This window comes from Sebastes fasciatus, chromosome 19 (assembly GCF_043250625.1).
Source record: "Sebastes fasciatus isolate fSebFas1 chromosome 19, fSebFas1.pri, whole genome shotgun sequence".
NCBI lineage: Eukaryota > Metazoa > Chordata > Actinopteri > Perciformes > Sebastidae > Sebastes > Sebastes fasciatus.
This window is the reverse complement of record NC_133813.1, coordinates 14,875,191-14,898,510: the sequence shown is the minus strand read 5'-3', so window position 1 is coordinate 14,898,510 and position 23,320 is coordinate 14,875,191. Positions and strand designations below refer to the sequence as shown.

At 42.3% G+C, this 23,320-nt stretch overlaps 1 protein-coding gene across 2 annotated transcripts in view; it reads right to left on the bottom strand.

The window, feature by feature from the left end:
* Nucleotides 1–23,320, bottom strand: part of LOC141757885 (putative E3 ubiquitin-protein ligase HERC1) — a 49,446-nt gene that overhangs the window by 21,733 nt on the left and 4,393 nt on the right. The window contains exons 2-40 of one of the 2 annotated variants that reach the window (XM_074618793.1): nucleotides 21,245–22,247; nucleotides 18,375–18,470; nucleotides 18,092–18,274; nucleotides 17,754–17,966; nucleotides 17,462–17,560; nucleotides 17,268–17,364; nucleotides 17,017–17,160; nucleotides 16,652–16,779; nucleotides 16,250–16,394; nucleotides 16,007–16,178; nucleotides 15,583–15,717; nucleotides 15,250–15,415; nucleotides 14,860–14,985; nucleotides 14,184–14,408; nucleotides 13,823–13,975; nucleotides 13,611–13,743; nucleotides 12,846–13,049; nucleotides 12,461–12,688; nucleotides 11,183–11,356; nucleotides 10,842–10,956; nucleotides 10,609–10,726; nucleotides 10,074–10,275; nucleotides 9,673–9,973; nucleotides 9,523–9,571; nucleotides 9,401–9,446; nucleotides 8,519–8,772; nucleotides 7,195–7,392; nucleotides 6,891–7,011; nucleotides 5,238–5,478; nucleotides 4,984–5,150; nucleotides 4,675–4,830; nucleotides 4,476–4,573; nucleotides 4,248–4,343; nucleotides 2,737–2,904; nucleotides 2,389–2,628; nucleotides 2,211–2,294; nucleotides 1,764–1,983; nucleotides 1,056–1,350; nucleotides 38–735 (exon numbers count right to left, since the gene is read on the bottom strand). In XM_074618793.1, the coding sequence (XP_074474894.1) occupies nucleotides 38–735; nucleotides 1,056–1,350; nucleotides 1,764–1,983; nucleotides 2,211–2,294; nucleotides 2,389–2,628; nucleotides 2,737–2,904; nucleotides 4,248–4,343; nucleotides 4,476–4,573; nucleotides 4,675–4,830; nucleotides 4,984–5,150; nucleotides 5,238–5,478; nucleotides 6,891–7,011; nucleotides 7,195–7,392; nucleotides 8,519–8,772; nucleotides 9,401–9,446; nucleotides 9,523–9,571; nucleotides 9,673–9,973; nucleotides 10,074–10,275; nucleotides 10,609–10,726; nucleotides 10,842–10,956; nucleotides 11,183–11,356; nucleotides 12,461–12,688; nucleotides 12,846–13,049; nucleotides 13,611–13,743; nucleotides 13,823–13,975; nucleotides 14,184–14,408; nucleotides 14,860–14,985; nucleotides 15,250–15,415; nucleotides 15,583–15,717; nucleotides 16,007–16,178; nucleotides 16,250–16,394; nucleotides 16,652–16,779; nucleotides 17,017–17,160; nucleotides 17,268–17,364; nucleotides 17,462–17,560; nucleotides 17,754–17,966; nucleotides 18,092–18,274; nucleotides 18,375–18,470; nucleotides 21,245–22,216 (7,660 nt within the window). In that variant the 5' untranslated portion in view covers nucleotides 22,217–22,247. The remainder of the gene's footprint in view (nucleotides 1–37; nucleotides 736–1,055; nucleotides 1,351–1,763; nucleotides 1,984–2,210; nucleotides 2,295–2,388; nucleotides 2,629–2,736; nucleotides 2,905–4,247; nucleotides 4,344–4,475; nucleotides 4,574–4,674; nucleotides 4,831–4,983; nucleotides 5,151–5,237; nucleotides 5,479–6,890; nucleotides 7,012–7,194; nucleotides 7,393–8,518; nucleotides 8,773–9,400; nucleotides 9,447–9,522; nucleotides 9,572–9,672; nucleotides 9,974–10,073; nucleotides 10,276–10,608; nucleotides 10,727–10,841; nucleotides 10,957–11,182; nucleotides 11,357–12,460; nucleotides 12,689–12,845; nucleotides 13,050–13,610; nucleotides 13,744–13,822; nucleotides 13,976–14,183; nucleotides 14,409–14,859; nucleotides 14,986–15,249; nucleotides 15,416–15,582; nucleotides 15,718–16,006; nucleotides 16,179–16,249; nucleotides 16,395–16,651; nucleotides 16,780–17,016; nucleotides 17,161–17,267; nucleotides 17,365–17,461; nucleotides 17,561–17,753; nucleotides 17,967–18,091; nucleotides 18,275–18,374; nucleotides 18,471–21,244; nucleotides 22,248–23,320) is intronic. The other variant, XM_074618794.1, reaches the window with a different exon arrangement.

Sequence of the window (23,320 nt, the reverse complement as noted above, 5' to 3'; positions counted from 1 at the left end):
TTTCTTAATTGTTTCCAGAAATCCAGAAATCTGATACCTTTGTGTTCTTTGTCCTCCTGCAGTCTGCTAAGGGCTCCTTTGTAGATCATGACCTGAGCCCTCTCCAGGTCGACAAGAGTCACGCTCTGTTTGATGGGACAAGGCCTGACAGCCCACTTCACCATGCTCTGCACCACATACTGCAGCACCGATCTCAGCTCAGCGCTCTCATCCCACTGTTTGCTGCCGGCCTTGGCCTGCTCAGGGTTCGGGCTGGAGAGAGGACTCACTGAGGAGCCGGGAGGGTCATGTTTAGGCACTTGGAGCAAATCTGATAGCTTCTCACAGCTAAAAATGACAGTCAGGGATTTCAAAGCTCCAACGAGAAGGTATGAGACTCTTATCGCTCTCAGTTCATGTGCAAAGGCGTCCACTCTGGAGGTTTGGGACGTTTGGGGTAGACACGTCAACTCCGGATGGTCAACGGTCTTTGTGGCATCTTTGGTTGAGGACGGCGATGGGAAGGGGTCTGCCTCGACCATCTCGCTCTCCTTCATGTTCTCCTCTGAGTGTTTCCTTTTTGAGGCTGGATAAGCCCCCTGCCATCCCTGCTCCTCCAGCAGCCCCATCAAATAAATCAGGTCTAACAACACCGTTGGTTTGAGGCCTCCGAGCGGGGTGACATCGCAGCAGGACACGTCGCAGGGCTCCAATGAGGTGATCGGCGTGTCGCTGGGTGACCAAGAATTCATGGAGCTTAGTTATTGGAAAGGATGGGAAGAACCCACAGATACAGCATGGAGTGACACCAGGACGGATTCAACAGGGGTTAATGGATTTAAGAATGGAGAGGAGGAAGCAAGAAGAAAGTAAGATCAGGTGATGAAAAATAAAGTAAGATGCTAGACAGATTACAGACGAGGGAAATTAAACACTAAAAAAAAAGGAATTATACAGAGTAATAAAACATGCTGAAAGGACCAAGACAAGGAAAATACAAGAATTGTTTAATGGAAGTTAATGAGAATCATAATTTATATGCAAAGACACATATCATAAATATATATTTGTAATACCTGACAGAGAGGTCCGCCTCCTCCCACTGAAGCTTGGCCAGGGAGCTTCCTTCCTTCAGGACTCCCAGCAGAATGGCCCTGCGCCCGCTGGGCTTATGCAGGCACAGACCTCCAGCCCGGAGACCGCTGTCCACCCCTCCGATCAGGGCCAGTACCGGCCACACTTCGGTGCAAAGAGCAGCCAGCTTGGCCTCTGACAGGAACCGACGGTGTGCCAACAATTCCCCTGCATCGTCACCGGCTACGTCTCGGCCTTTTTCATTCTCTTCCTTCTCATAGTGCGTGGGACCGAGGCCTGCAGGAGAATGTGAGAACAGTAGGGTCAAAGTCAACGCGGTAATAAGGCGTTAACGCAAATATGTTAAATGCAACTAATTCCTTTAATGCATTAACACAACTTGCGTTTTTTTAGATTGTAGCGGGCTCAGTTTTAAATCTAGAGTGAAGATATACCATGGCATACTCTATTGCTGGACAGGAAAACGCAAAAACAATGAGGAATAACTTTTAGTAAGATATCATATAAAAGGATTCAGAAACTAATGAGTGACAAAATTGATCCCTTTCTTCACTATTGGTCTATTTCTTTTTTTTACCTTATTTGAAAATAGATGAAGATATAAAGGTTTCCTGTGCTAGCAAAGTGTTATAAAATGAAACTAAATCAAGGTCTATTTAAAATAACCACTGCCAAAGCTGTATCTTGACCTGGATTGAAGCCGTCATCGTCTTTGAGCAGGGGACCGATGAGCTCCAGGTGGCTGTGGATATACTGGTTGATGTGGGAGGCCCACTGGTCACACTGGTGGAGCCTACGGAGGAGCTGCACCGTTGACTCCAGCAGCACCGTGGTCCGAGGGCTGCAGAGAGGCTCCCCGGGGAGTAGGTTACTGGGCATGCCTCGCATCTGGAGGTCACGCAGTGCCACCTGGTACAAATACATTATAAACACTATTTTGTTGCGTTCTCAATAAAAAGTAATGCCTACACAAGATTTAAAATGGGGAGTAAGCAGTGGTGTAACGTAATGAAATAATAAAACTTTGTTATAGTACTTAAGTATTTTTTGGGAGTATCTGTACTTTTACTAAAGTGTGGCTTTCAGGTACTTCATCCAACACTGGGAGTAAGTGCCTATAATAGTATATCAAGTACCTTCTCTCCAGGATTACTGCTGTAGAACAGCACACAGGGGTACAGTTCAGAGGCAACCACACCTTCAAATGCCAACTTTGGCTCCTAGCAGAAAAACATAAACACGCAGAGATTGCAGAAAAACACAACAGTCAATGAGAGTAAAAGCCCTGAATAAAGACGGAATATATGGACAGACCTTGTCATTCTTAGCAAATGAGATGGTGTGAGCCTCCATGTCCAGGATGCAGGTGATGGTGTCGCCCTGGGTAAAGGAAGGAAGTGTTCGGACCAGTTCCCCTCCATGGTACAGGTTGCCACTATAGGCACGATACAGCCACATGTCAGTGGTGGTGTGGTGGTTGTGATCTCTGACTGGCCAGCGGGAAACGCCGATACATGTGCCCTCATTGCCTCTGTTCTCCTTGGTGATGTAGAACTGAGGGGAGACGTTTTTAGGTCAGTTTGTTAAACAGCACATTTAATCTAAAACTAATAAAGAAAGATTAACTATGTAGAGTGTTTAATTCTTTATACCAGTCCTTACCTTCCAAATGAAACAGCCAGATGTGATGGCAGTGGTTGCCAGGCCGTAACCTTTCCCGCCTGAGCCGTGAGAGAGGATGTTCCCGCTCTCCAGAGAACAGCAGATTAGCTTGTGTGGGTCAAAGGAAAAATCTCCGATGGGAATACATTCATCATAGCTGCCAGGGTTCTGCAAAACATGATGAGTGAGAAAAAACGTTTAATTTTAAAATAACAAATGCCACTAAAATGTAAAAATCCTGAAAATCACAAGAAAATTAAAAGAAAAATGTATTAAAACTAACTAGCTGACAGAGTTCTACTGTAGATCAATTATCAGTGATGAGCAAATCACATTTTGAAGTAATAATTATCATATCACACTGCAGGGTTTTATACTCGTGCTCTTTGTAATCTGACACTAATCTAATTTGTTGTTATTTTTCTGTCCTCTCTCACTTCCTCTCATCCCACCCCCACCATTGAGAACAGACCCATCTGTTCTACCAAGCAGCCGTGCTGTTTTCAATTTCATTACTGCCAGGAGTGAATTTCACTTCTTCCTAAACACAGCATTTAGTCTCGGTCTTCTGAGGATTAATGCATTCGTTCTGTCAAAACTGTCAAAAAACATCAACACCTTTTCTGATACTGTTACGAGGGTTATGATGAGGCTGGTTATTTGGAAACATTTTGATCAAATTGTGAATAAACTGAGATGTGTAGCAAGTCATTTATACCATTTAAATGCAATCGGGCCCGTTCTGAACAGGCACATTTTGAATGGGTACTGCACTAATTTCTGCAAATCAAGAAAACAGGATGAGTAAATAAGAACACACAACTTAAGTTGGAGGGTTTGCAGGAACATCCTGTGCAGGCTACAGTAGAGCTGGGATAACTCAAACCTTTAAAATGTTAGCTATAAATAGTTTGTTAATCCGATAATGCATGAAAAAGGAGAATGACTGCCCTATTTTTTCATATACACTAGGTAAGACGAGCCATGGAACTGCAATGACAGTTTGTTTTAAATAGAAAGACACTGGAAGTTACGGCAGCGTATTGCTGACACACAAGAAAATTTTTTATTGTATATTGTTTTAATGTGAAATGTTTCACATTGTAACATTATAAATGATGATCACGTTATGACGTGAAACGTTAAGTTATCACGTTTTAACAGGATTTAACATGAAAAGTTTCACGTTATAACAAAATAAATAGCATATTGTTATAACGAGAACAGTTTCTTGTCATAACGTGATAAGTTTGCGTGTCGTAATAACGTGAAAATATCTTGTTATAACGTGGAAAAAACAACTTGTTATAACAGTAAACTTTTCACGTTTTCTGTTTTCTTTTCTAGCGTGGCAGCAATACGCTGCCTTAAGAAGTATACTGCTTATATAGCAGTATTATATAGTAAAAGGTATATTATAGTAAGAAGTACATAAGTACATAGTATTATTATTGAAAGAAAGTTGACAGAGAACAGTGAGTGTTGATATCAGGGAATCAATGATGTATTACCCCCTTTTCTTTTACAGCCATCTCCTCGTGGTTCTTCTCAGCTAGCGGTTCCTTCCACATATAAATAGACACAAGCTGAAAGAGCTGTTTAACAATCTACAAGAAAACGGAGAAAAGGAAAACACGTCATGGATAATGCCTTCATTATCACATTCACAAATGTTGAGTGCATGAATGTCTTCTTGAGCTACTTCACTCGCATGCGGCATTTACATTTTGACATCGTACCTGTTGAATTTGAGCAGGTTCAGAACAAGCAGGTAACAGTCTTTCTAAAACATGGAAGGCCAAAAGCTTAGTGCGAAGGTTCTGGAAGCACGGGGATCCTGAAAAAGAGGACGGTGGAGGTTAAAGTAACCGAAGTAAACTGCTCTGCACTGTAAACAATATCAACACTGTGTGTAATGATTACTGTAAATTGTCTTACCTGAAGAGCACTTGTGTGAAATTATGGCCATGAGTGGATCAATCCATTTGACAAAAGTAGAAAGTCTTTTCATTACTCTTAACGACAGAATACGCCTCAGAAACACCAAGAAATCTGCAAGCTGAGATTCAACTACTTTGCTGCTGCTTTCCACTCCTAAAACAACAAAAGCACAAGGAAAACTATACTCAAAAACTGTAACAAAAAAAAAAATTTTTACTATGGCAACATATGTCCTTAAAATTAATATCTTTGTGTTCTTTGTAAAACATATTTCAGTGAAGTTTAAAATAGTTAAATATACAACACCAATTAGATTTGTGCTCTTGCTATTGGAGTCCAGATCTGTTCTCTCAGCTGTTCCTCGCTCTGCTGTCTGCTGCTGGTGGAAAGTATACAGGAGAGTTTGGAGCTGCTCACACATCACTTCCATTAGAGCATGGGATACTTCCATGGGCAGCAAATCCTCACAGGAGCTGAGAGCACAGAATGATTTGTTATGCAAATGTAAGGTGTTTTAATGAATCAAATGCACGCTTTGTTGCAGTTGTTTTCATTCTCACCTTGCAGCTACAGTCAATATCTGCAGCAGGCGGGCGCAAGCTAGTCTAACAGCCCCACTTAGCAGCATGGATCCAGATGAAGAGGCTGCAAACCAGCCCTGGTTCATCAGTGCACAGCTGTTGTTGGTCAGCATGGAGAGGATTTCCAGGATACCACATTTGATGACCAGCACCAGGTCCACTGGTTGGTAGCAGAAGTTCAGTGCATACATTGTGGCTAGAAGAAGGTGCTGGCAGGAACCTGGGTGTGATAGAGACAAAATCTCAACAACATGCAATTCACTTTTCTTCCCGGGGTACACACACAAAAACAGCACCTTAAGCGTTGTTTTTACCTACTTTCATTATTACTTTTCCTCTGCTACGCCATCTCCTTATCGGTATTATTGTTATAATTAATTACTCCAACTAAGAATTATTGTAACTGCCAGAGATTATACTGTTGTTGTCTGTTTTGCTGTGATATGTGTGTGTCATATGTCTGATTGTCATGTCTACATGTTATTAAATCAAAAAATAAAGTTTAAAACAACCCACATACATCTCCCCCAACCACACATCACCCCCTACATCCCCCCATACTCACACAGAACCCTCTAAACGTCAAACGGAAATTCACAACGACAACAATGATAATAACTCTAACAAGAAACAGAGCAAACAAAATGAAATAAAATGAAACAAAACTGCGTTTCCACCCGGAAGGAAGGCACTCAGTGGCTCAAAATAAAACAAACAGAACAAAGCAGACTAAACAAAACGAAACAAGATCCCTGGGAAGGTTCATACCAAGACAACAACAAGACCAAAAGACATACAGATGGGGCTGGGCAGTATGGACAAAATCTTCTATCGCAATATAGGTAATTTCATATCTCAATAAGGATAGATATCACGATATATCATGTTTTCTGGTAATTCAATAAATTAATTGTCTATATAAAAAATAAATAACCACATGGTAAAGCCTATTTTTATATACTCCTGTGTGAGTACTGAGTATTTTCTCATTTTAAGAACTTGAGTGCAAAATTTACATAAAAGTTTTAAGTGAAATTATAGGGGAAAAGGAAATTTATAGAGGCGATTGACACGAATCACGATATAGAAAAATATATACGATAGACATTTTTACATCATTTTGACAATTTATATTGTCATAATGCCCAGCCCTACATACAGCCATACACTAGACGAACCGCTGACATGTCATTCTTAAACAAACAAAAAAATATGTCTTTACTTATCTTAAAAGAATAAACTTTTTTAGGTGTTTTTTTTTTTTTAAATAAGCTTTACAAGCAGATGTTTTTAGCAAACATGGTAGCAGGTCTCTTGAGAATGTGACCCTCTCTCTCAATGAGATTACCTGTCTAAATAAAGGTTAAATAAAATATTCCATTGAGTGGTAGCTCTGTACAAAACCTTTTCTCTGCATTGTACAAGTTCTGTGTGCAGGAGCTACTACATGACTGTGTGTCACCTGTCTGGTAGTATGACCATGTCTGTCATTGAAATATGAAATCTTTTGAGCTTTTAGTACAATGTTACGAAAGAAAAAAACAGGAGATTGCTTAAAAATTTATCTTCAAGCATCATGCATAACCTCGACACTCGCCCTGAATGCTCATAGTGAATCAATAATGAACAAACCTGGACGTTCTCTTTCCAACAGGACCCTCTGTTTGAGGACCCGCACCACCTGCTGGTAGAAGGTGTGGGCTGCAGATTGTAGCTCTCTTTGCGTATCCAAAGAAGCTGAATGCGTACCAGACTGGATTAAGATAAAAGGGATTGGAAAGTAATTTATACAACAAAATGTTAATGTAGAACAAACATATCAAATTCATTCTCCTCTCTCTCCATCTGGCTCGAATTAAATATTCATTCGTTCTTTCTTCCCAGCTTTCGTAAAACATCTACACAAACATTGTGATAGCGTGATTACTAGATGTACCATGTAATGCTGCATCTCGTAATTAGCTCCAGAGTGAGAGCCAATGATTTGTGTTCCCAGAGCAAAGCATCCAGAGAGGAACTGAAGCTGCACGGACTGCAACAACGCAGGAAACTGAGGGGAAGCAGGGAACGCACTGCTCTTCTCCTCCATCTTAGACAGGAAGGATGACATCTGACACAAGGCCTCCAGACGCAACTGATCACAACAAAAGGGACTAGTTAGTAGGAAGTTGAGACCTTTAAATGCATTCACAGAACAACGAGATGTGTTCCAAATAATTCCCAGCACTGCATTTTTGCAATTGTTTTTGCAGATTTTCAATAATTTCCACCTGTACTTGAGCCTATGTGGCTTATTACCTCTGATATTACATTAAAGGGATAGTTTGGGAGGTTTGAAGTAGGGAGTTACCACACGGAAGCAAAGCAATGTACTGCTGTGGACGGGGCCGGCAGAAAAATGTGTTTTAGCCACATAAAAGACAGGCCCATCTTAAAAAATCATTAACAGTTTAAGTGTACGCTATATATAGAATATTTTCAACACTTTACCGTGCCGTCAGACAGCCCTTTCCGACGGGTAACTGAAGCTGCTGTATCCATCTATGCTCTCGCCAAAGCCACCAGACTCCATTGAAAAAAATAGTAATTTTAGCTCGCAGAACAGGGGAGTTGCTGGTCTACCGCTGCCTCGATCGGTTAGTTTGTTTGTATTTGTATGTTTGTTTGTTTGTGTTATTGTGTGACTTTAATTAGTTCGGATTCACCGAAGTCAAACAATAGCGCAAACAAAGTAACCGATCGAGGCAGCGGTTGACCAGCAATTCCCATATTCTGTCAGGTAAAATTACAGGTTTTTTCAATGGAGTCTGGCGAAGGCATAGATGTATACAACAGCTTGAGTTCTGTCCTAAAGTGCTGTCTGACAGCAAGGTAAAATAGTGAAAATATTGTAAATACAGCGTACACTTTAACGGATATTTATTGTTTTAGGCGGGCCTTTCTTTTAGGTGGCTAAAATACGTTTTGCTGCCGGCCCCGTCCACAGCAGTACATTGCTTTTGTTCCGTGCGGTACCTCCTGTCTGCTTCTTCCAAACTGGGGGCGTGCCAACCGCCATCTACTGTAGGTAATACACCGACAATTGATAAGTACCTCATACAACCCCACTTCAAAAAATCCAAACTATCCATTTAATGAGACTTAAAGACACCAAAAACATGATGAAACCATCAAATGAACAAATAGCTGCAGGTGTTACAGAGTTCTAAATCCTCAGCAGTAATAATTAACTATCATGTAAAAGAGAAACATTGTATTACCTCAGCCCTCTGTTGCTGCTGCAGTATAGCAAAAGTAATGGCCTTTGGGTCTGCCTGACTACAAGTCTGTGCACCAGGCAGTGTTGGCGAGGAGGATGACAAGTGGCTCAGGCTTCCACAGACAAAGTGGAACACCTGGTTGAGAATAGGCAAAGTGTTGTTGCCGTAGTGGGACATAGAGGTGGACGGGCTGATACACTGCCGCAGGCGATCCCAAGCGTCTTTCATGATGCCCAGAGAACAAAGAGGTAAACCTGGAACAGACACACCAGAGGAATGAAGGCCAGTACCACAACCTTTTTTGTATAGACACACAAGTTGGAAGTATGCACATAATTCTGAAAACTTGAAGCTCACGGCTGCGAGCCCTGATTCCCGGTACTAGCGGTACTGTAGAAAAAACGAGTACTGTAATGTTTTCAAAATGATGGCATCAACTTGGTACTGAAGCATCGGTTCTCGTGACATCCCTAAAAAAAGAGACTAATTTAAAAATGTTCATCTAGATGTACTCTTTCTGTCACGCTAAAATATGTTCCCCTGGACATAATGCAGGCTTGACGTGCAACAATCTTTGCTGGCCCAAAAGGACAACTCTAAAATCATTACACAATAAGAAGATACAAAAATGTACAGTATCCAAATTAGAATGACATATTATTAACAGCTGGACATTTTGGGAAATATGTTTATTCAGCCAGGCCATAGCTGTTTCTCCCAGTTTCCAGTCCTTATGCGAAGCTAAGCTAATAGGTTGCTGACTGAAGCATTACATATAGCGGACACACATGAGAGTGGTATTGATACATGACTGTAGGTAAGACTTATCTTAAAAAATGCAATGATTGAACAGATATTTAGGAGTAAACATGTTCCACCTACCCATTTTATTCTTGGAAGATCCCAATGAGTTTTTGGATTGGTCAGACTAAGTAAGACAAAGACAATACATTAGCACTGATAAGGAGGCGTGGGGCCAAATTTTGGGACAGTACCAGACTCACCTGCTTTCGCCCATCAGCAGCCATCATTAAGAATTCTGTTGCTGATTTCCTAAGAGATGGATGATGCGGACAGTTAGTGCAGAAACAGCTCACGGAAAACACAACTGCACTAAAACAAAACAAACATACGCTGCCAAACATAAACTCTACCTCGCTCCAGTGTTCATAGCCTGACTGTTCTCCCTTTCGCTGGGCTCCACACAAGCAGGCCTGACCCCCAGCAGGAGGAAGAGACAGCGGGACACCACCAGATGGCAGGCGGCAGGGAAACACAAGTTTTCCTCCGATTCCCTCTGCTTGTCCCACTGCTGCTTGGGATCCAGCTCCCTCTCTGGGCTGACTGGGCTTTCCATGCTGCTGGGGAGGGTGGAAGTGCCAAAGGATTCGTACACCGTCACATTCTGCTGTACCTGCATGGCCTCCCGGGTGGCCATGAATGATTCTAGGACTTCTGCAGAGACAGGAAAGATGTGAGGATCAGATGATGATGACTTGTGTACATGTGTGTGTGTGTGTGTTTTTTTGTCAGAAATAGAGATTTAATTTCTAACCTGACAGGTACATGCGACTGTTGCCAAACGCGTCCTCTTCTGCAACCTCATCCTGGTTGTGGTTCGCTGTGGGAGTTGGGGGCACCTGCACCTCCCGGCTGCATTGACCTCCTGACTGCTGCTCGTGATCCTTCCCCACCTGCTCCTCTGAGCTTACCGGCTCTTGCCTGTCAGCATCGGCACTTTGGGGAGGTTGAGTGGTCTGCAATACAAGAAATGTTTTAACCTGCGTTTTCTCTCATTTTTAATCAAGATTATGTCTGAGTCCTTTTCAATATAGTGTAAAAAGCAAAAGACTATTTTGATTTTTGATCAATTGGCTGAGTTCATCGCCGGTAATTTTTTTGGGGCAATTTTTCCAGCAGTGTTTGTCATTTTATTTCAAGAAATTTTAACATATCGACCAACCCTAGACACAAATATTAAATTAAATATTGTTTATAAATCACTCAGTTTTATTCTATAATCTTTTAACTTAGCCACATTGCATAATATTTGGTGATGACATAAAGCGAAGTTATTGTAGGAATGGTACCTGTTTGACAGCAGTCTGCACCTGTGACATCCTTGGAGAGTTTTTATGGGCCAACAGAGTGCTTCTGATTTTATAAACCGTTTCATAGACGTCCAACAGCATCTCACAGGGCTCACATCTGTCTCAAGTGGATAAATAAAGTACATTATTACCATTGTTCTGCATTGCAGCATGGGTCCTTACACAATTCTGATTAAATAAAATGCACGATAACAGGCGGTTGTGTTCCTGACCTGTCCTGCCAACAGGCCTCATTCTGCAGTCCAGTGTGTTTCAGAAGAGCAGCCAGACTGCAGCGACAGACCGTCTGCAACAAACAGTTGCCTGAAGAGCCTCCACTCTCCCATTCTGTCTCACAGCAAAACAACACAACTCAATTACAACTAAGTCACAAACCGGAAAAAAGACGCAACCTAACAACCTGTATTGTCCAGCAATTATCAGAACCTGTGCATCAATACAGGTACACAATATTTATCATTTCTCTTTTGTAGTTTGTCAATTGTCACCTGGATATTTACATTATAGACTTTCAAACATGCACTCATACGCAGAAACATGCAAGAGAAAGTACCTTTGCTGTGAGCATATTCCTCCATATTCCGCCACAGGCCACCTGCAGTTCCTCTGGAGGATCCCAGCGCCAGTTCCAGTAAAGTCCTGGTTTCCTCGTTCAGACTGAGCTCTGTCAGCCTGGCATCACTGCTGCCCAGAAGCACCACCTCAGTCAGCCACGCCATGCTAGAGTCTGCAGGACAAACAATCACAGGGGACATAGGACAAGTGAACAAAGGAAAACTACCCACCAGTGTTGAAGTACATGAGATCGGTCTCAAGACCACTTTTTGAAGGTCTCGGTTTCGTCTCAAATCAACTGCATTTTTTACTTGGTCTCAGACAAAGAGGACTCTGGATTGTATTTCAAGACCGGTCAAGACCACAACTGCCAGGATATCACTAAATTGCCAGTTTGTTGTCTGATTTATTTGTTGAAATCATTACTGTATTTGGATGTAAAACTTCCTGCTTTAAATGCAACCAATAACTTCACTAATTTCTTCTCATTTACTGTTAATGGCTGTCACCCCTCCCCTTCATATGTACTCCAAGAAACGTAGGAGACAGGAGAAGAAGCTGTGGCTGTCTGGGAGGACATCAAATCCTTAGTAATAAAGTTTGTCTATACCTAAAAACGCACAGCAGTAATGGGACTGGCACTAGTCTTGGTCTTGGTCGTGACTTGGTCTCACCCCCTCAAAGTCTTGGGCTGCAGTCGAAAAGTCAAAAAATGACTTTTTTTTATTGTCATCATTACCGCATAGCATTGTTGGATATTCATGCCGCCGTCGTGTCCAGCGTTTGCATACTGTAATATTTCACCGGAAATAGAATGCACTTTGTGTACTATTGGTTTCATACTAAGGTTTCAGACATACTAAAACATCTCACATACTGTTTTAGCGTACTAAATAACATGTTAGTATCGAATTTCAGATGCAATCAAAGACTTCAGACTGCTAGACTTTAAGCACAATTTCATTGTTTTTTACTCCAATAGAAATTCTAAATAAACCAGGACTGTGGTCTCATGGTCTAAGATGTATACAATATAAGGTAAACTAGATAACTTCATTGTTTGTAATCCACAACACAAAATCTTAAACCTTATGCTTAACTCATTATTAGTCTCTGTAACATCCTCTTTGCCTATTTATTATTAGTGGTTCCAAACAAAGTGTGTACACGCTGGTGCAACATTAATCTGGGGATCAACACCGCATGCAGTTGGTATCTATTTGTCAAAACATTGGCTCATATGAAAGCATGGAGAGCAAGCAGTGTGTATTCCTACCCAGCTGTTCAAAGTCCATCTCCAGCCCGTTCCTCAGGAGGACATTTGATAGCCAGAACTCTGATGTTTTCTCCTGAAGTGAGGGCGGCGGGCCTTGCAGCATACCACCAAGGCAACGGCCGACTGCCAACGCTACGGACCGTTCCAGATCCAACAGCCAAGCCCACTTACACTCCTCCTCCTCCTCCTGTTGCTGCTGTCCCAGGCATGTGTTTTCTTCACTTTTATCTGTAAAGTAGATCACCTTGTTAAACTTGTCTATATTTTATCCTGTAAGGGGAGAAAAATGTATCATCCTTTTTTAAAAAAACTATACCTGTGACACTGCTGTTGCCACTAATAACAACAGTAATCAAGGATACATCTATGAGTCAATCCCACTGACCTAAAGAAGTTTTCTGTGCCTCCATCCCCAGTTCTTGTTCCTCCAGGAGGCCTGTCTCTGGTAGCAACCTGTTGAAACCATTGAGTTGTTCCAACAAGGGCAGTAAATGGCTGAGGAGTGGTTGAACCGTGCTCAGGGGCAGCAGCAGCAAGGAGTACATTACTTGGCACAGCAGGCTGCCAGCTACTGAGTTGTACAACACCACTGAGACAAGGGTTGAGACGAGAGAGGGGGATTAGATTGACTGATAAAATTAACAGATAGACAACAGATATAGAAGCAAAGTAGAAGATTAAAGCATGGATTTTAAAATACAGTACATATAATATTATATTTATACATTATATTATTTATTATTATAATACATATATTTTCTGTACTGTATAAATGTTTGAAACTGGCCTTCCAATGGTCATTAAATAATAAAAAAAAACAAAAAGAAAACATTATAATCACATCATTATTTGTGAGGGAAGTGAGGGAAATTACACCTTTGTCTACATTGTGTCACTATCCAACAAATTACATTACCTCACATTACATGCGGTAGTTATGTCATAAAGTTCATCAAGTCCGTCCAAATCATTTTAGCGTAAATTAATGTCTTATCACATCTTTTACGAAACGCACACACAGGTATTCAGTCTAGTTGTAATTCGTGAATAAAAGCAATCTGTGCTCACATAACGACTAAAAATATGTGGGACGGACCGCTGAGTAACTAGGTTATAATGACGCACAATTGTTAAAAGCCGTTATTCTTACCGTGCAGCTTCTTGATTATTTGTTTATCCAGGGAACTCTCCTTCAACAGTTTGGTGGATCTCCTGAGTGTCTCAGCAGCACAGGGAAGCAGCAGGTGAAGATGCTCACGAAGCAGCGTTACACTGCTGTCATCCTACACAACAGCAACTATATGACTACAAAGCTCTGGGTAAAATATTAGGTTGAAATAATGTACATGAATATAAGTGTACCTCAGGGCTGGGATGGATGAAGCAATGGGCGAGCAGGTGTTTGTGAAGTCCAGACAGCAGCTGGTGGAAGTGACAGGGAGGATCAGTCTGTCCCTGGCTATCACCTGATAGCTGCTTGTCACTGTTTTTCTCCAATTCCCCAAATGCCCGTTCCTGTATGAACCCACACAAAATGATTTCATATTTACTATTCATTATTTTATCTATATAATTAAACAGTAACAATATAGGAACATTTGTGAAACCAGACAACAACTGAGAAAATAATGCACTACATTTGCCCAAAAGTTAAAGCGTTAATCTCTCCCCAATTCAACACACATAAGACACAAAGTCACACACAGGGTCATCTTTTCCATACCGTGTAAAAGCCAATGCTGAGGAGCAGAGTTCTGAGCAGCACCTCCGCTAAGTGCAGAGGGTTATAGGCCTCAGCAGAGCTGCATGAGGAGGGCGGCCGGACGGACAGAGCGGGGGTAAGAGGGGGTCCCAGGGCCGTCACCTCCCCAAAATTGCTGTAACCCAGTAGAGAAGCTACATGGCTCTGATCCTGAAGGCTGCTGAGGACCATGTCCAACTGCAGACGCTTTGAAAGATACATAGAAAGAAAGAAGAGGAGAGAATTATCTTGATCAATTAAATGTGAAATTAGCAAAAACATCTCTGCAGAGAAGAAGTCATCTTTTCTTTTTTTTTTACAGCAACACATTTTCACAACATTCAAGCAGTCTTCAACACATATCGCCTAGCAACGCTCCAAGTTGGTGCTGTGATTTCGACAAACACACTGTTTGCTAGCTTCATCCATCCATTTTATAAGCAACAATGTGGATCAAAGTTACAGTTAAATTGAGGAAAGCCATGCAGCAAAGGAAGAATACATGTCTTTTTTTAAAGAGACATGTAACTGCTTAAGTGTGTTCTGTATTTACACCAATATCTTCTATAAAAAACATACACATTTTGTCATGATAACCAGCACTGCTATAGCCGCACATAGGCAATGTTTAAAAATGGCACAAAAGAGCTCTACATACCTGTCCTTTGGAGAGGACATTCAAGCTCTGAGGGCCCTGAGGAAGGAGGGAGAGGAGCAGCTCCGTTCTTTCCCTCAGTGGAGGAAGCAGCAGGGATGCACCAATGGACAGCGTGTTAAGAACTGCCTGAGGATGGACAGCAATGTCAACACAGTATGGAAAAGACACTTGGAAATCAATGTTTAGCATTTGCTGCGAGCGATAAATAAAAACAAAATTAGCATATATTGTATAGGCACTAACAAGCCACTTCACACTTTAATTTAGACACAAAACAGTTCTTATTATCTCGGTTCTCACACCTGCAGACAACAACAGCAATTCCTCCTGCCATATGTCAGCGCAAGCATACTTTCAAATGATCTAGTAAGAAACAGACTGTTAGTTTACCTGTTGTATTGAGTCTGGCATATTGGTATCTATGAGCCGGAAGAGCAGGTTTCTGAGGGGCCTGCCCTGAGCCCCCAGTACCATGGCACCAGTGCCCCCAGCATGGGCCAGGGACAAGTGGATAGACAGCAGCTTCATGCACAGCAAAAGAAATTGATGGTGGTCCCTGAGGAATACATACAGAGAGCATTAGTTCGCATTAGAGTGTTGGTTAAGTGGATAGGAGGGAACATGAAAGTGTGGGAGCCCATTAGTCTTCCTGTTGGTAGTGATGTAATGGATGAAAACAGAAGATTTGAACTGAGATCTCAACAGAGAGCTTAATTGTCATACCTTTTAGATAAGAATGGGGCAGGGGGTGTGTCATTCGCAATGCCGTCACAGTAGCTCTCTAGGAAGTTGCGTAAGTAGGTGAATGTACTCTCCTCCAAGTCGACACAGAAGGGCCTGTGCCACGCCACCAGTTGCCTGGAAGAGACCGAGTAGCTTTATAAAGAGCTGTGCAAGCACAAACGTGTCAGAACTGATAAGATAACACCACAGATTTGACAGGGGATGAGAAAAACAACAGTTCGGCAGTATAAACAATGCACTCAATGGAAATGTTGCGACACAGCAGAGATGCCACTCTGATCTATTTGGTGAGATCACATGATGTGTTTACAACATAGGGGAACAGATCTTCCACAATACCAAGAAACAGCCATTACACATTCAGACGAGATGACTGAGACGAGATGACGAGATGAGGCCTTACCTGTCGGTTGGAACTGCGGTCCAAGCCAGGCTGTGAGAAGTGCCAGCAGTGATCTGCTGGATGGACACCCCCTCTAGACCGAGCACTTTCTTGGGTTTGGTAATTGGTGTGGAAGTGTGGCCTTGCCCACACTGGCCCATGGTGTTGTTCCCCCATGCATACACTTCATTCTCTGATGAAAGGAGAACACTGCAGTCAGAGCATATTCACAATTTTAATATCAACGTGTTGAACGTGTCTTACCATGTGTCAGAGCCAGACAGTGGCTGTCTCCACACGAGATATCAATGATCTTGGTGATGCTCAGGTCTTCTATGAACCTGGGTCTCAGAGAGGTTGTCTCAGAGGAGCCACATCCTAAACATGAGCCACAGCCCCATGCAAACACCTAAATAAAAACAAAAATAAAGATAAATTTCCTTTCTGTGTCTCCTTGTTTATCTTTGTATTCCGTCCTGTATTGTATTAAGGATGTAATTAAATACATTATTTAGACTAAACATATCAAGAGCTGATGAAGAACGAGAGTGGCAGTCGTTAAAGATGCTCCTTCAGAATAAAAGCTTTCCACTCGGGGAATGTAGAAAGAGCTGAGTTATCTTAGCTAAGGTTAGTTGAAAGTTGACCCACGATGCTGAATCTCACCTGTCCCGCAGAGGTAAGGGCCAGAGATGACTGGCTGCCAGCACACACTTTCCTGATGATGAATCCATGCAGGGCCTCTATGACCTTGGGGCGATACACACGATTGGTGTCTCCATGACCTAGTTTACCTGCAAGGATGAGTCATGTCCGAGTTCCAGCATTAGTTCATAATAGTTTAAGACATTTCTGTTGAGATAAACCTCCTATGATGCGACTATGGTACTGTCCTTTAAGTACAAAAGGATATAGTTGTTTTATGTATATATTTTGTACAGAAATAAACCCTTCCACTCAAAGTGGGATTTCAACTCACAGACACTGCATTGTGGGCTTAAATCAAGCTGTTAAGTCATCTGTCAACATACCATTGTCCCCTCCCCCGAAGGACCACACAGTGCGTCCATCCTGCGCCACAGCGACGGTGTGGGAGCTGCCACAGGCCACCTGCCCGACGCCGCTGATGTCCTTCACTAGCGTGGGCACATTCCGACTCTGACTGTCACTGTGACCTGCTCAGGAGACAAACAGAGGTTGTTTCTAACATACCAGAGGAGGGATTTCACTGAAATTGTTGAGACAAATGAGGACAAGCAATTTGAGAAAGAAGGTTGTGTACCAAGTCTGCCAAAGTCGCCTTCTCCCCAGGTATAAAGCTCTCCATCGTTAGTTACAGCAGCACTGTGTCTGTAGCCAGCAGACACACAAACAACAACCTAGCAGAGAAATAAATAAATATATATGAATAAATGTAAAGGGTCTAAATTCCCCATCCATCTTTACCCCAACAAGCAGCATTTTCTGTGTGCTTACTTTGCCAAACAGCGGCCCTTGTATGATTTTGGGGTATTTCTGTGTAGCACTGTTGCCATGGCCCAGTTTCCCATATTCTCCATCACCCCAGCTGAACAACTGAGAGAAATATGTTGAACATTTTATAATTCATTACAAAGAAGGTGAAGAAAATTGAAATCTAAAATTCACTCGGAGCAAGAGACAATTCAACAAAATAGCTTACATGTGTATTTATCACACACAAAAATGTCAACTGTCAACAGCTTGTAGACCTGTAAAATATGTATCAGTAGTCATTTGAACTTGTTACCTCTCCCTCTACAGTGATGGCCAAAGTGTGACCGTCAGAGCCCTTAGAGGAGGACACCTTCTTCATGTTCCTGTGTGGCTCCAGCACAAGTTTCTTGGGCATGGACTGGTTGTTGGAGTCCCCTAGGCCCAGGCGGCCATAGCTGCCTTTTCCGCAAGCTTTCACTGAACCATCTGCAGATACTGAGAAGGTACAGTACTGGCCTGCCTCGATCTAAGAGAAGGACAAAAAAGTAAGGATCATGAAAGGATGAGATGTAAAGCGGCAGAATAATATTATGGATTATTATAATTATTATTATTTTAAGATGGAAAAATGTTCCTTATGGGTAGCCATACCATTTGGGCATCACTGAAGCCCTGTGTCAGCTTTGGCAGCAGAATTTTCTCCAGAGTTCCCTCTGCTAGCTGGTGGCTGCTGTTGCTGCCCCACACATACACCATGACTGTGTCACTCTCTGAACCAGGAGCAGCTGCATCAGTGCTGCAGGAGCACAGGCAGTAGGATGCTAGGTTACAAATCTGCCAAAAGGGAGGAGGGTGAAGGTCCATAAAGTCAGTTACTGGAAAGTATAAGAGTTCTTAACAGTGTTAGAGAGTATGTAACTAAAATCTATTTTACCTCCTCAAACAGGCAGAGAGCGGCCTGGGAGAGTCGACAAAGTCCATCTGCGTCCTTCTTCAGCACCTGAGTATTGACGGAGTCCCCACGGAAACCCTGGGGGGAAAAAAAGATTTATGTTTAGACTTCAACAAAGTGTCTGATTTTACTTTAACCTGTGACCTCTGTGTAAATATTATGTTGGTTAAGATGTCGATAAATCAGTTTCATCACATTCCTACTAGAGCTGTCAATCGATTAAAATTTTTAGTCACGATTAATCACATGATTGTCCATAGTTAATCATGATTAATCGCAAATTAATCGCACATATTTTATCTGTTCAAAATGCACCTTAAAAGGGAGATTCATCAAGTATTTGATACTCTTATCATTATACTATCAATACTTATCAACATGGGAGTGGGCAAATATGCTTGCTTTATGCAAATGTATGTATATATTTATTATTGGAACTCAATTAACAACACAAAACAATGACAAATATTGTCCAGAAAAAATATACTCAAATCATAACGTGACAAACAGGCAACAACAGCTGTCAGTGTGCTGACTTGACTATGACTTGCCCAAAACTGCATGTGATTATCATAAAGTGGGCATGTATGCAAAGGGGAGACTCGTGGGTACCCATAGAACCCATTTTCATTCACATATCTTGAGGTCAGAGGTCAAGGGACCCCTTTGAAAATGGCCATGCCAGTTTTTCCTCGTCAGGCCTTAATGTAAGTTTGGAGTGTTATTTAACCTCCTTCAAGACAAGCTAGTATGACATGGTTGGACAAACGGATTTCATAGGTTTTCTAGTTTCATATGATACCAGTATCTTCACTCTACCTTTAAAACTGAGCCCGCTACAACCTAAAAATCACAAGTTGTGTTAATGCATTAAAGAAATTAATGCCGTCATAATTCTTACAGTAACTTGCAATTTTTCTGTGCACGTTCTTTCTCAACAAGAAGCATCAATCACATACGGTACTTCCCCAAAACAGCGACAAGTCACTGCATGACCAGGCAGAAGGCGAAATCGCACAAGAAGACAAATTTAGATCCCAGTCCTTAGATGCAGATCTTAAGTGTGTTTTTTAGGTTGTGTAAGTCTTTCTTTAACAGAGCTCTAAATTATGTGTAGAACGGACTAAATCAATCATAAGGTTGTTGGCAGTACCCACCCCTTGTTGTCATTTGTCCAGAAATATTGCAAATCTGATTAGCCTGCTAAAGGATGACTCAATACACATACTGTACTGAGGGAGGGCAGGAAGACTGGCTCGATCTTAATCCTTATCTGCACACTAATGCATCACTCCAAGCTTCAAATGAGACTGTTCAAACAGCCTACAGCAGGGGTGGATATGGCAGTGAAGAGCCATTTTCCTGCTTTATCAGTATGTTATTAAATGTGCATGTAAGTTACCTCATATTATTTGTGAACTAACCACAATGCATTAAATGAAATCAAGTGATATATCAAGGCAAAGCAGGACAACCACATGGACAACTTCCAAGAGGCAGAGAACAACCACACATATTGAGTTATCAACACGTCTGAATTCCTTCCACAGGCTATTGTTTGTGTTTCTTTATAATGCATCTATATTAGCTGTTTTAAAGGAGCAATATGTAGAACTTACAGCTAGCATTTAAAATGGGTAACAGCAGTCCAGATTCAAAACATTGGAGCCGTGGCCCGTCTGCTCCTCCGGTGTGACTGATGGCAGTTAGCGTGACCAGCAGCAGTAGTCAGAATCACTTCACCAGCTGTGTGTCTCAAATACTCACTGCCTTAATAACCCAGCTGCACATGGACCACAGAGAGATGTGCCGATGCATTTCAGGTCGGGTAGAATCTAATGTTATGTTATCTCTGCCGATCCAGTTCGTTTGCTTGCTTCCGTGGCTGCAGAAGGCTGTTTTTTATGCCGATAATAGTCATGTTGTAGAATGGGCTTTGATCCATTTAGACTTTATGATGTATGTTTTGCCCTGTTAAGATGTGCTCCTCTAGTCGTCCTGCTATTGGACAATTTGGGTGTGTCCCTTAAGTGTGATTAGTGTGAGTTAGGCTTCAGTGGAGCAGGATGGGGAGCAACAATTTTTCTGACCACAGATCACAGATTGTAGATCACAGATTGTAGACTGTATTTCAGTTATTTCCAGAAGAATTGATCCGTTTTGGATAGTCCAAGATTGGTCATATGGATATATTTTTGTTTATTTTAATTTTCGTGGAATAAACTACTTTTCACTGACAATACGAGCCTCATCTTTGAAGCTGAGGAGTGAGTGTCTTCAGAAGGTAAGTGGAAGTTGGACATGGTAGTCTACGTGAGTCAGAAACCTTTACATCCTGCTAGAAGTGGCGAGGATGGTTTATAGCAAGCTGCCACTACAGAGGGTGTCGAAATGGGCAGTGGACAGGATCACAACGGCCAAAACAAAAACAGACGTTCCAGAACCGAGATGGAAATTTTAAAGGAGAACCTACTGGCTGTATCATTGTTGTCGGACAAGCCAGTATTTCAATTCAGCATGTTTCCTTAACCTCTGATGACATAACATCGTCATTTTATGATTTATTACTGTAAATCTTTTACATATTGGTACTTTAATATCTAAAAGTTGAAATTTCCCATACAATCAGAACTGGCGTGATTGATTACTCTTATCTGTTATGATCTGGAAATGTCAAACTTCCAAAAACGAATAAATCCAAATAATCATGTGATGCCAGGATAAAGGAATTTAAAATGAGTTCACAGGTAGCTTGATAAATGCTGCCAACAATCAGTAAAAGGAAGATTACTCCAAAAACACCAGAAAAGACAAACCGACAAAAAAACAAAGGTCCAAACTTGAAAACGTACCGAATATTGCTTCATTTGGAGAAGCGTTTGATGGACGACATCAAAGCCCACGCCAGCTGAGTGCTGGGAGCTCAGTGAGGAGGAGGAAGACAGCGTAGAGGTGGAAGAGGACATAGAAGCAGCCAAGGCTACCTCCACCCACTCCAGCAGAAACTTTAGAGAGCCTCTCTGCATGGCCAGGCCCAGCAGCAGCTCCAGCGCCAGCCTCCGACCGGTTGGGTCCGCCCCGCCAGTCCCGCTACTCACCGATGTCTTCTTCAGGAAGTCTGCCACCTGTGCCAGGCAGTCCAGCCCGACTGACGGGATCTTATTCTCATTGGCCAGAGAGAGCGGTGGCAGCGAGGTCAGCACAGAGGACGCGGTGGCAAGCACGTCATTGCAAAGCACCGACTCCGGATGCACGGAGGCTGCGTATCTCCAGTTCTGCTGCAGTAATGAGAAGAGCAGACTCAAACCTGTCCTCACGCCCATCTCTATCAGAACATCTGTACCCGACTTGACTTTGGATGCTCCCCCTGGCAGGCAGGGCTCTGAGGCCAGCTCGAGTTGCCCACATTCGGCGCCGCTGTCTGTGGACTGGGAGGGCAGCTGCACGCGGAATTTGTCATGGTATTTGCTGTGAAGCGCGTAGTAGATCCTCTGGAGAACTACCAGCCTGTGGTGGAGGCCCAAGGTGTAGGAGGTTTGCGTCAGCATCCGGTGAGCCAGCCATCGCTGGCTGTGAAGCAGGGATGACAGGTACTCTTCTTTCTCCGCCGAGGCACTGGACTCGCACTCAAAGTCTGGCAGGCGTGGGCCGACGAGCTCTTGAACGGGTTGGGCCAGAGTCACCACTTCCTTGTTGTGAAGCAGCTTATTGTAGAGCGCAGAAGCTCCATGCCTCCTGGCCGTCTGCACGCTGTCCTCTGCTGCCCAGGAGCTATTGAAGTGCTCTTGCCACTTCAGCAACACATGGGTCTGACAAGGCACCATGTCTGAGCATTATCTGTACTCTGATGTATACCTGAAAATCAGAGAGGGGAATATGATTAAAGGAGCTAACGAGGGCTGTCTATTGGCAGATTTATAATATTCACACGTATCAGTCCCACACACTTGATCTACATAATGAAATGACTCTTTTTTTTTTTTATATCCGTCATAAATTTACAGGCAACATTTGCAGCTGGAAGCCAATGATCTAATGTGTTTTCCTGCCAAGTAAATTCAGAGGTGTCAGGTTTCTCCTTCGTGATGGAGCTTGTCCAACATACAGTACATCCAGGCTAGTGGCATAGGCCCAGTGGGTATCACTGAAATAGGTCAGCTCACCGTATGATAACGGCTAACCAACACACCCACACTAATGAGGAGTCTTTTGTCTCACAAGCTGATATGCTACACAATACAAAAGGATGCTTTTGGTTTATTAACATTTAGAAGTATTATTACATAATATAACATGGCCAATCAAAGAATTAAACCTGCTTTGAGAGATTAAGCACACGGGTGATGATAATAATGATAATTCCCCATCTAATTCATTCATATTCTCATTGTCATCGTCTCCAAATTGGTCACCCGGCGCTTTGAAATACAATCCCATGCAAAGACCATTGGACTTCACCTAACTCCCAGCCTGTCCGTCTGCATTTTTGTGTCTGCTTTCTAAACAAATAAAGAGCAAGTCTGTTGTTGCTGTGGAGTGGGAATCGTACATATTCACAGGAACAGTGTTCCTGGAACAAAAAAAATACAGATTTGTGTTTTCCCAACTTGCATTTTAGTTAATCATATGATAAGTGGACTCAACCCTTGAAAACCATGCAATCTAGAGCTGCAACGATTAATCCATTAGATGTCAACTTTTAAATTATTCTGCAACGATTTTGATAATCGATTAATCAGTTTGAGTAATTATTTTAAGAAAAAAAAAAGTAAAAATTCTCTGATTCCAGTTTCTTAAATGTGAATATTTTCTGGTTTCTTTACTCCTCTAAGACAGTAAGCTGAATATCTTTGAGTTGTGGACAAAACAAGACATTTGATGACATCATCTTGGGCTTTGGGAAACACTGATCAACACCCTTCACCATT